The sequence below is a fragment of the Sceloporus undulatus genome, chromosome 2 (assembly GCF_019175285.1).
Source record: "Sceloporus undulatus isolate JIND9_A2432 ecotype Alabama chromosome 2, SceUnd_v1.1, whole genome shotgun sequence".
NCBI classification, from domain to species: domain Eukaryota; kingdom Metazoa; phylum Chordata; class Lepidosauria; order Squamata; family Phrynosomatidae; genus Sceloporus; species Sceloporus undulatus.
The window spans coordinates 141,053,889-141,065,867 of NC_056523.1; the positions used below are offsets into that span (position 1 = coordinate 141,053,889).

Consider the following 11,979-nt stretch of genomic DNA (forward strand, 5'->3'; position numbering starts at 1 on the left):
GCGGATTGGGGCTTCAGCGGCTGCCGCTCTGGCCGCTGAGGCCCCGATCCAGTGGGGAAAGGTGCGCGCCGCCATTGGGGACAATAGGGACTTGAGCATACACAGATTTTGGTATATGCGGGAGGGGTCTGGAACGGATCCCCCGCGTATACCAAGGACCCACTTAACCTCCAGCCACACATGGGTAGGGCTGGAGAATATGTTGTCCTCCAGGTATTGGAGAACTGCCATTCTTATCAGCCCTAGGCAGTGGTAAGGGATGATAACTATAATCTTAACAGCATCTGAAAGGCCACATGTTCTCTAAGAGTAGACTTCCACAAGCAGGTTCCTTCCAGATGTCCTGGGACTAAAATTCATGTTGATTGGGGCTGTAGCCCCATACATCTGGCCAGCACCAGTTTAGGAAAGATTACTCAAGTGTGGCAATTGAGTTATTTATTGCTTTATTAAATTCATCTTGTTTTGTTTTGTTTTGTTTTTGTTTTTTTGTTTTTTTTTTGCAAAAGGCTGTTTGGGATGTTGCAGTTATGGGATCTGAATGCATTGAGAGAAGAGTTCAGTAAAGTGTGCTCCCCCCAACTTTTATGGGCCTCAACCCCTGCAGTCTCCCAGGGCTGCTCTTTTTAGAATCAAAAAGAGGTGGATCCTAGAATGCTCCAGGAAGATGTTCACAGTTCCCATTCACTGTTAAAAAATACACGTTTTTCATTATCAGAAGTAAGCTTCCACTATTGCTATGGGTTTTTTTCTTTGTCTTTTTGCATTCCACGCCAGCCCCAAACACCCCCAGTGCAGAAAATTGCCCATTCCTACTTGAGTATAGTAAGTTCTCTTCCATGACATACAACCCACAGTACTTCAACATTGTGGCTTTCAACAAAAAAGAATGAACTGATGGAGCACTTTCTACTAAGAGTATCTCTCCAGCACCTATTTAAGTTTACTTAGCCCATAGTTGACATCAAATTTACTAAGACTGCCTTATATAATGCAATGAAATTCCAAAGAACTCGGGCATTCCATACCAAGTTCTTTCTACATGGGAGGCCAAAAGTCATTGTGAGTGCCTACAATTGCAGGCCACATTTGAAATTTCTCCAACTTGCTGAGTAGTTCGGTGGCTCAAGCAAAACCCCTTCAAGGTGAAGCTCTAAACTAGTGGCCATGCAGGATGGGGGATTATGGGAACTATTGTCCAAAATAGGTAATTTTGCCAAGTTCTCCATAACCCTATCGTCTACTGGATGGCAGCAATCTCCACTGCCCACCCTGCAAATACATCAACAGAGAAAGTTGCTTCAAGCCATGCCATCAATTAACAATGGTAGTATTGCCTTTTCATTTTAGAAAACATTTATTTCATTAGAGTGGCCAGATATATAAATATATATCCATGGCTACACAGAAGTCTCTTCACAGAATGTTAGAGATGCCCAGAATATATCTCAGCAACCGAAGATAATTAGGGTGGCCAAATATATAACTATATATCCGTGACTACACAGAAATTTCTGTTGACAGTATATTAGAGGGGCCCAGAATATATCTCGGCAACAGAAGATAACAACCAAAGTCACTCAGAATGAAGGGAATGACAAGTCTCAGATCCCCCTGAGTAAGTTGTTTGCTGACAATGTGCAGATATTAAAGTCTTAGAGCATGTTGACCAACTTAAAACTCCCCACCTCAGCTGTGGGAACTACATTTATGAAAGTTTTATAAAGCACAGCTCCTCTGGGTAATTGGCAGATGATGTCCGTGCTCTCCTTGCTACGGGGAGGTGGCACATAGACCTCCTTAGTATATCGCACAATTCCATCTTCAAGCGCATACAGCCACTTGTTGCGGCCCATTCCCACCTGACAGAGTGAAAAAAGGCAGTTGTTAGAAACAAGGGAGGTAACATTTAAAGCAGTGTATATAGACAGCATCCAAATGCCCAAGATCAGCCCCTTGATTTCTCTTGCAGACAGTAACTAAACCCTAAACTGTGCCTGTTTTCATATGTGTGAGATGTCTGGAACCAAATGCACTCAGTGGTAGCCCTTCACCATATAAGATTAAATACAGTATTCTCTGCCCTCTCCCATTCTCTTTTCCTGTCAGATAATCTCTCCCTTTTGCCTGCAGTATTACTTCTGTAATACTGAAAACAGACATCTCTCTTCAATTATATTCAGTAGGAATTAAAAGAGCACAGTTTGTTCATGAGCAAAGGTTCTGGCTTGCAATGGTCTGACGGCAACAAAAACAAAATAATTTCTCCTTTCCCTCTTCCACAACTTGGTTCTTGGAATCCTGAGCTCATAGCTTCTCAACTGTTGATTTTTATTTGGCTGATAGAATGCCCTAAGGTTTTGAGTTCTACCCTGACCTTTTGTACTTGATTTCACACATAGCCATTTATTTTGCACCTACAGTAATGCAGTAGGTATATGGATAGCCAAATCTAACCCTAAATCCAAAAGTTTATTCATTAAATGACTTCATCACACCTTGAGCAGACTGGAGTCATTTGAGACTCATCTGCCTTGAAGAAAGTGAAAAGGGTTGGATACATCAGGTTTAGTGTAGAACTGTAACCAAGACACTAGTAATTTTCCAGCTTGGTTTTGATGTTCTAGGCACACCTCTTCATCCCTTCTTTGCTGAATGTAAAAATGCAAAGCTGTACTGTGGAGCAAGCAACACCAAGCAGAATTTTCCTTTCTCTTTAAATTTCCTCACAATATGAATGTGTCCATTATACTGTAAAAAGAATATAGGTTACTACCTGTGAATATTCATTTTCAGCGATATAGGTGGAAATATCCCATGATGTCACATGATGTCGAAAGCAAAATTTCTAATAATATTGGTAGGAGTTGGTAAAATTGTGGCATGTCTTGGATACATTTTAATATGCTACAAGAAGATTGGGATATCTCTGCTGGGAGTACCATATATACTCATGTATAAGTTGACCTCATGTATAAGTCGAGGTCAACTTTTGGAGCCAAAAATATGGATTTTCATATGACCCGTGGATAGGTCGAGGGTGGGCTTGCCTCAGCATCTCCCTGACTGGGCTTTCCTCGCAAAAAAAGCCCAGCAAGGGAGAGGCTTTTGGGTGATCGCGCACCCTCTTCGGCATCTCCTCAGCCAGGCCCCTTCACTGAGGAAAGAGCCTCACAGAAGAGAGGCTTCTGGAGAAGGCGATCGCCCTCCCCAGAAGCGTCCCTTTAGAGGGGCTCCTTCCCTGGGGAAAGGCCTCGCTGAAGAGAGGCTTCTGGGGAAGACGATCGCCCTCCCCAGAAGCGTCCCTTCGGCGGGGCTCCTTCCCCGGGGAAAGGGCCTCGCCGAAGAGAGGCTTCTGGGGAAGGCAATCGCCCTCCCCAGAAGTGTCCCTTCAGCGGGGCTCCTTCCCCAGGGAAAGGGCCTCGCCGAAGAGAGGCTTTGGGCAAGGCAATTGCCCTCCCCAGTGTCCTCAGCCAGGCCCCTTCTCTGGGGAAAGCCTGGCGGAGGAGAGGCTGCAGGGCGCGCGATCGTCTCCCTCGCTGGGCGTTGAGGCTAGCGGGGGCTGCGGGGCAATCGGGGACCCTTGCCAGCGTCTCCCCAGCTGGGCTATCTCTTGCAGAGGTAGCCCAGCTGGGGAGAGGCTTGGTTAAAGTACCCCATTGCCCCGTAGATAAGTCGACCTGCGATTTTGGCCGCCATTTTTGGGCAGAAATTTCTCGACTTAGTCGAGTATATACGATAGTTGTTGATCACTCCATTTACAGTGCAAGCTTCTTCCTCTGTACTAGCAACAATTACGTCCATCTTAGATAAATGTAGGACAGTGACATGGCCATCTTCCACATTTACATGCCACCACTGTTGGGTTGCCTTGAATCAAAAGAGGCTTCCTTTGGAAGACACATCTTCTGGTTCTCACATAAGTGATATGCCTCAGTCCAATATACAGTGCTACCTCGGGTTACGAAATTAATTCGTTCCGCCGTTCCGTTCGTAACCCGATAATTTCGCAACCCGAAAAGGCTTTCCGTTAGCGCTGGAAAGCCGCTAGCCGCGCTTTGCGTTTGAATTTCGCGCCGAAATAAATTTCGTAACCCGAAAAAAATATCGTAACCCGGAACAGTTTTTTCCAATCTAACTTTTTCGTAACCCGGAAATTTCGTAACACGATCATTTCGTATCCCGGGGCACCACTGTACTGTAAAATACAATCACTCTCTTACTATTCCACTTCAGTGCCACTATTACACAGGTTCCTATCCAACACAAGATCTGAAACTGTACTGTTTCCAGTATTTCCCACATCATTCAGACAGATGAAGCTAAACTCCATTGTATCTGAAGCCAGATTTAATTTAATCTCTGGCTGCAACCCTTTTCATCCCAAAAACAAGGCATCTAGGAAATAGGTTTCATTTTTTCCCCTGGTTAATATCAGCGCACAACCAACTTTAGCACAAGCATATGAGGCTACCCTTGACCTGGGGTAAGAGAAAGGATCTTGAAAAATGAAAGAATGAACAATAAGGGAGTTAAATAGAACTCTTCAAGTCAGAGCTGCTTGGTAATGCAACACTACTAATTTAGAGATAATGAAGGAAAAGGGAAAGACAATGAAAGCTTTGATAAAGATGGAGCCAATAAAGTCTCAGCTGACCATAGTTGGAAAACAAAAAAGGAGGGAGAAAAACTTACATGAGCTCCTGGGTGCCAGCGAATTATTCGCTGTGTTGCTAGTATGTTGCCTGCATGAACAAACTGCCCTGCAAATGAATTGGAAAAAGTAATGAACATCAGAGGCCAAACAACATGCCCTTGTGCATGCAAGCAAAACAATAGGAAAGATTCTTGACGAAAAACTACATTTCCATAGCATCATTGCTCATTAAGAAGAGGAAACTACAGATAACTCTGGACCAGGCCACTTGGAAATCCATTATTTTTTTCTAAAATGGCAGGCCAGAGATTTACTTCTCCAAACTTCAGATTTGCAGACCTGGCTGGAGATGACTGCACAGTAGTGTGGAAAGGCGCCATTCACATGCAAGGAAGTATTTTCTTCTTTACTGGTTCCTGGACTTAAGCGCAAACTCACAACTTAATCAACAATTTTCTATGATTATTAAATCAAAAAGCATAATTCAGTGCAGGACTGGCACCTCAAGGTTTCAAAAAGAAAAATGCCCAATCTACCCAGAATTCCCATCAGAGTAATTCAACAGGTTTTTTTTTAAAATTTAAATTATATTTTAAAAAATCACATTTTTATAAATGAACTAGAAGCCTGTCAGAATTTATGGGACAGCTGGCCATTTAACTTTTCTCTCCCAAAGCAGTCATGGGCTGGCAGAGAAAGCAGAGGAATAGCTACTAATCCTGGTGTACAGCACCTGGTGCTGGTGGTTTTAGGAACAGAATTAGTCTTTATAGCACCCCCAATTTAAGACAAACGTAAATGGGGGGAATAAACCTCTCTTTACACTGTGCTCTAAAATTCAGGACAGCATGCTGGGAAAACAGTGCAGCCAACTCTCAGGGCAAGTGCCACTGTATCATAGCCTGTTTCATAGAGTTCTGAGGAATCCCATCCTCACTTTTCCCCTGCGGCTCTTGATGGAGAGAAAAAATAGTTCTGCCACTACTTTTAGAAATTTCAGGATTGCAATCTCATGTTAGGATTGCTGGGGTGGGAGGGAGGGAAAAGGAAAAGTGTCTCCTAATCCTCATTGGTTCTACTGCTACCAAATAGAAGCTTTCATTTTTACCATCCTCAGCACTATTTTCTTGCATGTGTGGTAGGGAATGGCTGGCAGGCGCCAGGATTTGAAAGGCCATTTACTGTTGATTTAAACTTTTGCATACCTGGAGTGTTCCCGAAAGATGTCAAAACCCCTAATTTGGCTGTCAACCTGCTTCACTCTCACCAAGGGCATATTGGGGCAAACAAGTGCAACTTGCCACACAACTGTGCAATGTGTGGAATACCACTCTTCAGACCTCCAGAAAGCCCTGCCCTCTTTCAGGGAACACCACTGAAACAATACCCTGGCTTCCCTCCCCTCTCATATACATATACATATATATATATATATATTCAGGTCAAAATTCAACATGACCTGAATAAAATGGAAAGCTGAGCCAAAGCAAACAAAATGATATTCAACACAGAAAAATGTAAGGTACTGCACTTAGGGCAGAAAAACAAAATGCATAGATATAGGATGGGGGACACCTGGCTTAAGGAGACTACATGTAAAAGGGATCTAGGAGTCCAAGTAGACCACAAGGTGAACATGAATCAACAGTGTGATGATGTTGCTCCAGAGACTAGAACACGGAACAATGAATGCAAGCTACAGGAAAAAAGATTCCACCTCAACATTAGGAGGAACTTCTTGACAGTAAGGGCTGTTTGACAATTGAGCACACTCCCTGAGAGTGTAGTGGAGTCTCCATCCTTGGAGGTCTTTAAGCAGATGCTAGATAGCCATCTGTCAGGTATGCTTTGATTGAGAGTTCCTGCATGACAGGGGGTTGGGCTGGATAGCCCTTGTGGTCTCTTCCTACTCTATGATTCTATACACACACACACACACACACACACACACACTCTGAGCATGCTCAGCTCTCATTAGGCTATTCCAGAAGTTTTCATGCCCCTTTAGTAATCCCATATTTTGTAATTTTGTCAACCTTGAGGTTCCCCTGAGCATGCTGAAACCTCCCTCTTGCTTCTCAATGGCCCTGTTTTGGCTACAAAGCTATCTGCACTTACTTTGCTGATAGCAGGATACACAATGTTATAAAACAAGCTAGACGGCTCTAGTAGGTTTGGGGGTTAATTTTCTGCCTTTGGTGCCCTCCAGTGGAAGATATGCCAGAAGTTGGCCTATAGCCATAAACCATTACAAAAACAAACAAACAAACAAAAAACAGAAGTCCACTTCTGGTTTCGACAAATGGCATGTCTTGATCTTCTCCGTTGCAGGAAGATAGTGCAGCTTGTTTAAAACCTTGAAATGTCACTCTTGGAAGCCTTCAGGAGATAATCATAGAGTTGGAAGGGGCCCTATGGCCATCCCCTGCTCAGCACAAGGCTCTCCAGCTAGAGTATTCCCAGCAGGTAGGCAGGAAAAGTATGAGAATTTGGAGGGGTTCAGGGCCAGAAAAACAACAATGGGGACCACAACCAGGCCTCCACTTTGTCCACTCCAATACAAAACCATATGTGAACAAGAAGCTTTAGGAGGAAATGACTTAAGCCAGGTGTGCCCAATCTGGGGTGCCCACACCCCCAGGGGGTGCGAGATGGAATTTCCGGGGGTGCAACAAAGAATGGCTTGTGTTTTTGAGTGATAAGTCATTACTGGGGGGTTTTCCCTGAATAAATTAGAATCTAATTGCTTAATTTAAATTTGCATTTTATGCACTGAGTTAAAAGTTTTGGTTTTTTTAAATTTAATTAAAAATAAGTGCAGTATTGCATGTGGTTCATTTGTGGCTCAGAAATTAATTAGACATCTTCATCTTCCAATGTAATACTACTTTTGCAAAGGGTGTGAACATTAATCAAACATTTTCTAAGGGTATGGGGCATATAAAAGGTTGGGAACCACTGTCCTAAGATATTCACTATGCATTTATTCCACACATTTGATCCAGGCTCTCCTTCGTCCATAACCCCTAAATTATACTTGAAAGAGCAGTAAGATTAATCCAGGTCCAGACTTTCCTATCCATTGTAACAAGAATCATGCAGTAGATTAGCTTGATCCTACCACCTGCTGGCCAGTCTACCAACATGCTGAATTCTTAGCTAGTGAATTAGACCCAGAAGCACCTGTAAACATAGCCAGTGATTTACCTTCCAGTTTTTTGAAGCCATAGCGTTTCCCGGGACTTTTCCCACCAAGATTTTTAGAGCTGCCTCCAGACTTTTTTGATGCCAACCTCACTGCCATTACATTTAGTGGTGAAATGGGCAAAACTGTGTCTGAAAGAAAAACAGGAACACATGAAACTGTACAGTACTGACAAATATTTATAATGGGAAACAAATGTCATTAACACCAAACGCTAAACACTATGAAGAATATTCTTAGAAATTGAGAAACAAAGTGATGGTCACTGAAATAGTGATGAGTGTGACCTCTGATCCAAGCTTGCCCTCCTCAGTGGCTGAGACACCAACACCTTTGATTTTGGATGGTTCAGTGTACACAAAATTATTTAAAATAGTGTACTGTATAAAATTACCTTCAGGCTATGAGGATAAGGGGTAAAGAAAATATAAATGAATTTCATGTTTAGACTCAGACCCCATCTCCAAGATATCTCATTATGTATATGCGAATATTTGAAAATCCAAACAAAATCCAAAACACTTCTGGTCCCAAGCATTTCAGATAAGGGAGACTCAACCCATATGTATTTGTTGTTGTGTGCTTTCAAATTGTTTCTGACTTGTGGCAACCCTATCATGGAGTCTTCTTGGCAAGATTTGTTCAGAGGAGCTTTGCCATTGCCTTCCCCTGAGGCTGAGAGTGTGACTAGCTCAAGGTCACCCAGTGGGAGTTTGTGTTCAAGCTGGCAATTGAACCCCAATCTCCAGAGTCATAGTCCAACACTCCAACCACTAAACCATGCTGGCTCTATTTATAAGTACGAGGGGCTATTGTTAAGTAATAATTATCACCCTGAGGTTATTATGGTATACTGATGAAATTTTGTCAGTGTCATCATTGACCCCTAAGTGCATGATATTGAGAAAATCAGCTCATTGTGTCCTTTATTTTTGTTACAGGCTGTGCCAGAAAAGTGTAAGATGGAGAAGAATAAGGCTCACAGCGTGATAACGTTCCTGCATTTGAAGGGTAATAGTGCTTGGCAAATTCATGAGATTATGGTAATTTATGGAAACGACTGCCCATCGTATGACACTATCGTGAGGTGGAAAAGGAATTTCTAAACTAGTCACATGTCCCTCACAGACGAGACAAGATCTGCAAGACCATCATTGATGGACGATGCAACCACAAGTGAAGAAAGTAGCGTGTTTAATCCTGTAAGAGGAGCATCCATTCAAATGATCATGAATAAAACTGGTCTGAGTTATGATAGTGTGTGGAAAATTATTCATGACGAACTGCACACACCTAAGGAGTCTGCAAACTGGGTTCCACGTTTGCTAACCCCTTTCCAGAAACAAACACGGTGTGACTTTCAAGACAGATGCTGATGCTGTTGAAACAGGATGAAGAGGATTTTTTTGGGTAGTCTGGTAACCATGGATGAATCTTGGATCTACAGTGCGCCCCTGCTTTATGCGGGGATCTGTTCCGGACCACCTCCCCCATGTAAAGCAAATAGCGCGTATGCTTGAGCCCCCTTGAAAATGATGAGGCTTGTGCATGCGGCGCACGTGCCATTCTATTTCCGTTGCGCGGCTTTCAGCATAAGCTGAAACCCGCATAAAAGTGCCTGAGTATGATGTGGGTGCACTGTATCAGTATGATCTAGAAGAGACCAAAACCATGAGCATGGAGTGGAAGCATGCCGATTCCCCTCCCCCTAAAAAGGCGCAAAAGGTGCTAAAGTTAGCAGGGAAGGTCATGCTCTCTGTTTTTGGGGACTGTCATGGAGTCATTCTCACAGATTACCTTGCAAAGGGACAAACCATCACTGGCACATACTACAGCAATCCTCTGGACAAGTTGTTAGATGCTTTGAAAAAGAAACATCATGGTATGCTCTCCAGAGACATTAGTCTCCTAGCTGACAATGCACCAGCTTACTCATCTCAACTTAACAAAGCAAGGGCATGTGGCTTTGAGATTTTGCAGCATCTGCCTTATTCTCCCAACCTTGCACCAAGTGACTTTTTCTTGTTCCCAGAAATGAAAAATGTGTTGCAGGGTCACCGATTTGACAACACGAATGAAGTCATTCATGAAGTGGAAGAATGGTTTAAGGTGCAATTTGTAGACTTGTACAATAATGATATTCGGATGGTCACGAAATGCTAGTGAAAATATGTAAATCTGGATGGTGACTACGTAGAGAAAAGTTAACAACTACAAATCTAAACAAACTTGGTCAAGTTTTTTTAAAAAAGTGATTTATTAAAACTTTATGATACCCCCCTCGTATTTATATACGCCATATGTATTTATTTACATATGTATACAGCCAGCATTGTGTAGTGGTTTGGACCATGATTCTAGAGATCAGGGTTCCCACCTTGGCCATGAAACCCACTGGGTGACATTGGGCAAGTCACACTCTCTCAGCCTCCCCAGGGGACGGCAAGGGCAAACCTCCTCTGAACAAATCTTGCCTAGAAAACCCAAGATAGGTTTGTCATAAGTCTTGGAAACAACCTGAAGGCACACAGCAACAACAATATCTCTATGGCCCGGGACAGACAAGCAGGAAGCACTGTCCTGTGGCCAATTTTAGGGTTCCAGAGCATGCAGCAACTGCATGCTCTGGAACCCTAGGATGTGCAGGTGCCGGTGTCATGGCGGCCTCCCATCCACACAGGGGCCGCCATCGGGAAGTAGGAGATGCACAGTGTATAGACATCGCTGTGTGTTGCTTACATCTTGAGTGTGCGGTGTCCCAAGAACTGCCACACAATTGGGCTGCTGTGGTGCCCCTCTGCAGGAAAACCGGAGGCCTGCAGCCCATACATTCAGGGAGGTATGTACTGGGCATCTATGCCACCTTTCTCCTGGAGTGGGACCCAAGGTGGCTCACAGAAGGAAATCACTCAAAGTCTTCCAGTGGAAATCCCTCTGGGCGCCTGTTTATGGGTAAGTCCCACTGAGTCCAGCAGAATCAGGCTGTGGAAAGAGGCTGGTTCCCTCACCCTGAGGCAGGGTGACCAGAGGTCCTCACCACAAAGGAGGGCAAAGGAACATAAAGTGGAGGGTGTTCAGTACAAAATGGAGGACACGGCCAAATGAAAGCTAAAAACGCTACTATAAATATAGTGGGTTATCGCACTACACTGCTGCTATTCCACTAACTGCTCTGCCTGCCTCCTCCTGCTGCATTCTGGGATTTGCAGTTTAAAGAGGGGCATTTAGAATCCTCAGCCAGGGAACTCTTAGGCCTCACTGGACTACAAGCCCCAGAATGCAACAGGAGACAGCCAGGGCAGCCAAAGTAGAAGAGAGTAGTGCAGTAATGTGGCTAGACACTCTCTTTCAGAGACTGGAGGAGTCTCATTCCTTGGAGGTCTTTAAACAGGGGCTGGAAGGCCGTCTGCCACAAGAAGTGCAGGCTAGGGAGTTCCTGCATGGCAGAAGAGGGTTGGACTGGATCAGGGCCCTTCTTGGGGTCCCTAGTTCCAACTCTTATGATTCTAACTGCAACTCCTAGAATGTCACAGGCAGAGCAGCACTATTACCATTACTAGTATTATTATTATTATTACTATTATTATTATTATTTTAGCCCGCCTCTCCCTACGGATCGAGGCGGGCTACAATAAAAGCGATAAAGTGCACAAGGCAGCATAACCATACATTAAACCATACCCAACCCTCGCCCTTCAGAGTAATCCCTTTGGTCCTGCTGCTGCTGCTGCTGCTCCAAATGGGGGACAGAAAGTGGAAGTGGAGGGTGCCTCCTGTCCTGGAGAAGGAGGGCCTGCGGACCCTGGGCCAAGGGTTTTCGGGGGCACCGCATCCTCCGCTCCATGCTGGGTGTGTTAAGCCCGACCAGTCCCCCTAAATCCCCCCGTTCCAAAGCCCCCAGGGCCCCCCGTTCCCTCCCCGGCCACAAGGACTCACTCTGCCCGCCGGCGCCAGGCCCAGAAGGGAAGCAGAGCAGCCTCCTTAGTAGCAAGGAGCACGCCATTTTACAACCACCGCCGCCGCCTCCTCGCCCGCCTCTTCCGCATCCGGCGGCCTGGTTCCGGACCTGGGCTCTGTGTGTATGTGGTTGTGGTTGTGTGCAGTTGTCTTTGTGTGT

General features: G+C 44.5%; 2 protein-coding genes across 3 annotated transcripts in view; one reads left to right on the forward strand and one right to left on the reverse strand.

Moving 5' to 3' along the window:
* The window catches only part of LOC121920741, a 36,110-nt gene extending 25,988 nt beyond the window's left edge, over positions 1-10,122 (forward strand). For both annotated transcript variants that reach the window (XR_006101745.1, XR_006101747.1), the window contains exon 6: positions 8,804-10,122. The gene's annotated coding sequence lies outside the window, so the exon portion shown is untranslated. The remainder of the gene's footprint in view (positions 1-8,803) is intronic.
* Positions 71-11,945, reverse strand: MRPL27 (mitochondrial ribosomal protein L27). Its single transcript, XM_042447917.1, has 4 exons — positions 11,799-11,945; positions 7,865-7,993; positions 4,696-4,763; positions 71-1,862 (listed from the first exon to the last, which is right to left on the reverse strand). The coding sequence occupies exons 1-4, from the start codon at positions 11,863-11,865 to the stop codon at positions 1,656-1,658; spliced, it is 471 nt and encodes a 156-aa protein (XP_042303851.1). The 5' UTR covers positions 11,866-11,945; the 3' UTR covers positions 71-1,655.
* Positions 11,946-11,979: the final 34 nt, after the last annotated feature.

Coding starts and splice junctions, on each gene's coding strand:
- MRPL27 (XM_042447917.1), bottom strand. CDS start 11,865: ATGGCGTGCTCCTTGCTACTAAGGAGGCTGCTCTGCTTCCCTTCTGGG. Junction 4,764..7,864: donor TGGCTTCAAAAAACTGGAAG/GTAAATCACTGG, acceptor ATTCATTTGCAG/GGCAGTTTGTTCATGCAGGC. Junction 1,863..4,695: donor GCTGGCACCCAGGAGCTCAT/GTAAGTTTTTCT, acceptor TCACTCTGTCAG/GTGGGAATGGGCCGCAACAA.